General features: G+C 36.1%; 1 protein-coding gene across 1 annotated transcript in view; it reads left to right on the top strand.

Annotated features, from left to right (window-relative positions):
* Positions 1–545, top strand: part of LOC118749603 — a gene marked incomplete in the record, with an annotated part of 36,693 nt that extends 36,148 nt beyond the window's left edge. The window contains 1 exon segment of the mRNA XM_036484412.1: positions 1–545. Within this exon segment, the coding sequence (XP_036340305.1) occupies positions 1–153 (153 nt within the window).
* Between the last annotated feature and the right edge of the window lie 3,458 nt (positions 546–4,003).

Raw genomic sequence — 4,003 nt, 5'->3', positions numbered from 1 at the left:
TACAGAAATTTGCATTTTAATTATTTAAATGCAATGAGTATCGTTCGTGAATTCGGCAAGCCGGATTTATTCATAAAATTTACATGTAACCCTAATTGGAACGAAATCAAATCAAATATGGAGTCTGGTGAGCATAGCATGAGCATTGAATAATAATTTGAATCGACGGTTCAACAAAACGAGGTTGTCTTTTATCTCAAAAGCGGGACCAAACTCATCTTATAAATTTGTTTAAGTGAATTTCAAGTATATTTACAAAACTTTTCTAGCGTGTCCAGTTTTTGCAAAAAAAAAAATTTGTAGTTCGAAAATAGCAAATTTCAAATATTTTTTAAATAGAATTTAGACTTAATTTTTCCTAGGAAAAACCTGCCTATCAATGAATTGCCAATTCGTCTGAAGGATTCTATCTTATGTCGATGAGTTGAGCAGAAATAAATGAAAAATTACACACAAAAACTCAGTTCTTCAATATTTTTTCACACATACGAAAATCTTAGTATGTATATGAACCTACTAGAACTTGAAGGGAGATCTCCCTATGTGAGGAATAAAAGAGTACTCCCCTTAACCTGATTTCTGAGCAATAAGGGAGATTTGTCGGTTTTGTACTCCTTTATTACTCGTTTAGGAATCAAATAGATCTCCTAAGCGAGCGACGAAATAATACTCCCTGAGGCATGATTTGGGACCAATAAACGAGATTTATCGGTTTTGCCCTCCTCTATTGTTTGCTTAGGAGCGTAATGAGAGATCTCCTAAGCGAGCAATTAAAGAATGCTACCTGAGGCATGATTTGGGAGAAATAAGTGAGATTTGTCGGTTTTGTACTCCGTTATTACTCGCTTAGGAGCAGAAAGTGATGTCTCCTAGTCGAGAAATCCAAGATTATTCTTTTTGATTGATAGGAGAGCAATACGCACCTCGTTCAAAAGAAAGTTTGTGTTTTCGGAAAAATTTACCATAGAAAAAAAGGAAATAATTCTTATAGACGCATAAGGAGGACACAATAATTTAATTTGGATGGCACACAGATTTTAATAAAAGTCCGTTGGTATGTACTGTAACTTTTGTTTAAATATATTAAGTATTGTATTGCTTATAAATAATATACCGTTAAATACTTTTCAGATTGCGCAAATTAGTGTCAGCATTTAAGTGTGACGCCCGGGTTTAAACATCGCATGGGTGACAAAGATGTCAGATATCTAAGCAAAGTCACCTTCACAATTACCCGCTTGGTGGATTCCTGAACAGGCAAGCATCCTTGACACCCAGGAAATCATATACGAGTACATACTTATATGTGCATATAGGTGCATATAATTCAAATCTTATCTTACCGTTTTGTTATTATTATGTTTTACTTTCATATGATTTCTCTGCAATATAATTCTAAAATTAAGCAATTATGTAAGACGTATCATTTATGTTTTATCTGATCTCGTACTTATATCTGTTAAGATCTTGTAATATTGCAGAAATGCACGTTAAAAAGTTATATAAAAAAATTTAATAAATAGCAAAATCTATTTGGCTATTGTAAAATGTTCGTTATCATTGCTCTCTTATTACTCCTACAGGAGGCTTTCGGGATGCCTCTAATGGGAGCACTACTTTATTGCTCGTTCGGGAGGAATATGGGATGTTTTCTATGTGCACTCCCTTGTTGCTTTTTGGGAGGTAACTATGTGAGTACTCCCGTATTGCTCCATTAGGAGGTTTGTGGGATGATAATTCTGTGTGTGCTCCCCGATTGCTCGTTTAGGAGGTAAAAGGGATTACTCCCCCTCCTAGGACATCCAATGTTAAAGGGAGTATACAAATTACATGCTTATACACAGAAGCATAGGGAGCAATGGGAGGTATTCGTATACTCCCAAGGGAGTACTCACCGAGCAATCGTACGATGCTCCCAAGTTTTACTGGGAATATATTTTGAAAACGAATTGAGTGTTTTTTTAATTTTTCACTAACTTCTACTCAATCCATCGACAAGAGGTAGAATCCATCAGACGAATTGAAGTTTCATTAGTACGTGCTCTTTTCGGTAAAATTACATACAAATTATATTTTTAAATTTTTTTTTAATTTTCGCAGTTTTTTAACACTTCAACAATTTTTTACTCAAAAGCCGGACGTGCTAGAAAAAAAATCGATCAGATACGATTGGTCCTGTTTTTGAGATAAAATACGAAAGATATGAATTTTTTAGAACCGAGCTATACGAGTATTCATTGATTTGTTATTTGTTTTTTATTACTACATATACATATGTAGGTGAACAACCGTGTTACAGGCCCGATCTAATTGCGCGGGTTTTTCAGTTAAAGCTACACTGTCTTCTCGATAACACAAATAAAAAGCATATTTTTGGAAAAGTGGCAGCTATAATATATACAATAGTTTCAGAAATGGGGCCTTACCCATGCTCATATACTTATATCTTTAGACAATGATGATAAATTCCACGGCACGTGCGCTATTGATAACATTCTATGCGCTGAAATACCGTTCGCAGGAGAGGATCCCCAGCTTAATGATTTAGTGGCCCGACACATGATCTATGGCCCATGTGGTTGCTTTAATGCTAATTCTGTTTGTATGCGTGATGGTTCCTGCACAAAAAATTTTCCTAAAGAGTTTGCCTCTCATACACGTGATAATGTCAATGGATATCCAGTATGTAGGAGAAGGGATACTAAAATCTGTGTGGAAAAAATGGCGTATCCGTTGATAACAGCTTTTTAGTCCCATACAACAAATATTTGCTTCGAAAGTACCAAGCACATATTAACGTTGAAGTTTGCACGACAGTGAAAAGCATTAAATATATCTACAAGTACATTTACAAAGGTTTCGATTCAGCTTCAATTATGTTTCAGAATGAAGGTGCTCTTAATTACGACGAAATTGTGGGATATCTTACTGCTAGATGCGTTGGCTCTGCTGAGGCAGTATGGCGTATTTTTGAGTACGAAATGCATTTTTAATCATACAAAGTTATTCCTCTCGAATGCCATCTTGAAAATTTACAACGTATAACAATTAGGGTCGGCGAAGAAGAGCGCGTTTTGAATCAAAGCTATTCTAAACTTATGGCTTGGTTTAAACTAAGTAGAGAAATGGTTGAGGCTAGGGAATATCGTTATATCGATATACCTTACCACTACATAAGGCATCCCCAAACGAAATCTTGGAAAGATCGTCAAAGAGGTTCTAATAAAATTGTTACGCGATTAAATGTTGTTTCTGCTTAAGATCCAGAGCTCTACCACCTTCGTATTTTACTTCTTCATGTAAATGGAGCGAAAGACTTCAGAGAATTGCGAACTGTGGATGGCCATGTATATGCAACATTTAGAGAAGCCGCTATTGCTCTTGGCATTGCATCAAGTTCAACTCATTATTTTGAGAAGAAGCGGCCCTCTTTTATTCCCCACGTAAAATACGTGAATTATTCGCCATATTGTTCCTTCCGAATCGGTGGATTTGTGGCATTATTTTAAAGACAACTTTGTGGAAGATTTTATTTATCAAGGTCTTTCCGAGGGCGACGCAATAAATGCTGCTTTACTGGAAATAGATGAAATACTAATAACGCATAATACCTGCTGTGAAGAGCTCGGGCTTACAAAACCAGCTCGGAATAACTACGCAAGACAATTGAACACTCATGCAGGGCAATATAAAATCGACTTTGATGAAATGTACAACAAAGCCACACGCAATAAATGCTGCTTTACTGGAAATAGATGAAATACTAATAACGCATAATACCTGCTGTGAAGAGCTCGGGCTTCCAAAACCAGCTCGGAATAACTACGCAAGACAATTGAACACTCATGCAGGGCAATATAAAATCGACTTTGATGAAATGTACAACAAAGCCACAAATGAGCAGAAATTCGTAATTGATAGAGTTTTGAGTGCGCTTCATAGAAGCGAAAATCGTAGCAACGTATTTTACCTTGATGCACCGGCAGGCTGCGGAAAAACATTC

Source organism: Rhagoletis pomonella, unplaced genomic scaffold (genome assembly GCF_013731165.1).
Source record: "Rhagoletis pomonella isolate Grant_MI unplaced genomic scaffold, Rhpom_1.0 Rhpom_scaffold_00001, whole genome shotgun sequence".
NCBI lineage: Eukaryota > Metazoa > Arthropoda > Insecta > Diptera > Tephritidae > Rhagoletis > Rhagoletis pomonella.
This window is presented reverse-complemented; position numbering and strand designations above follow the sequence as displayed.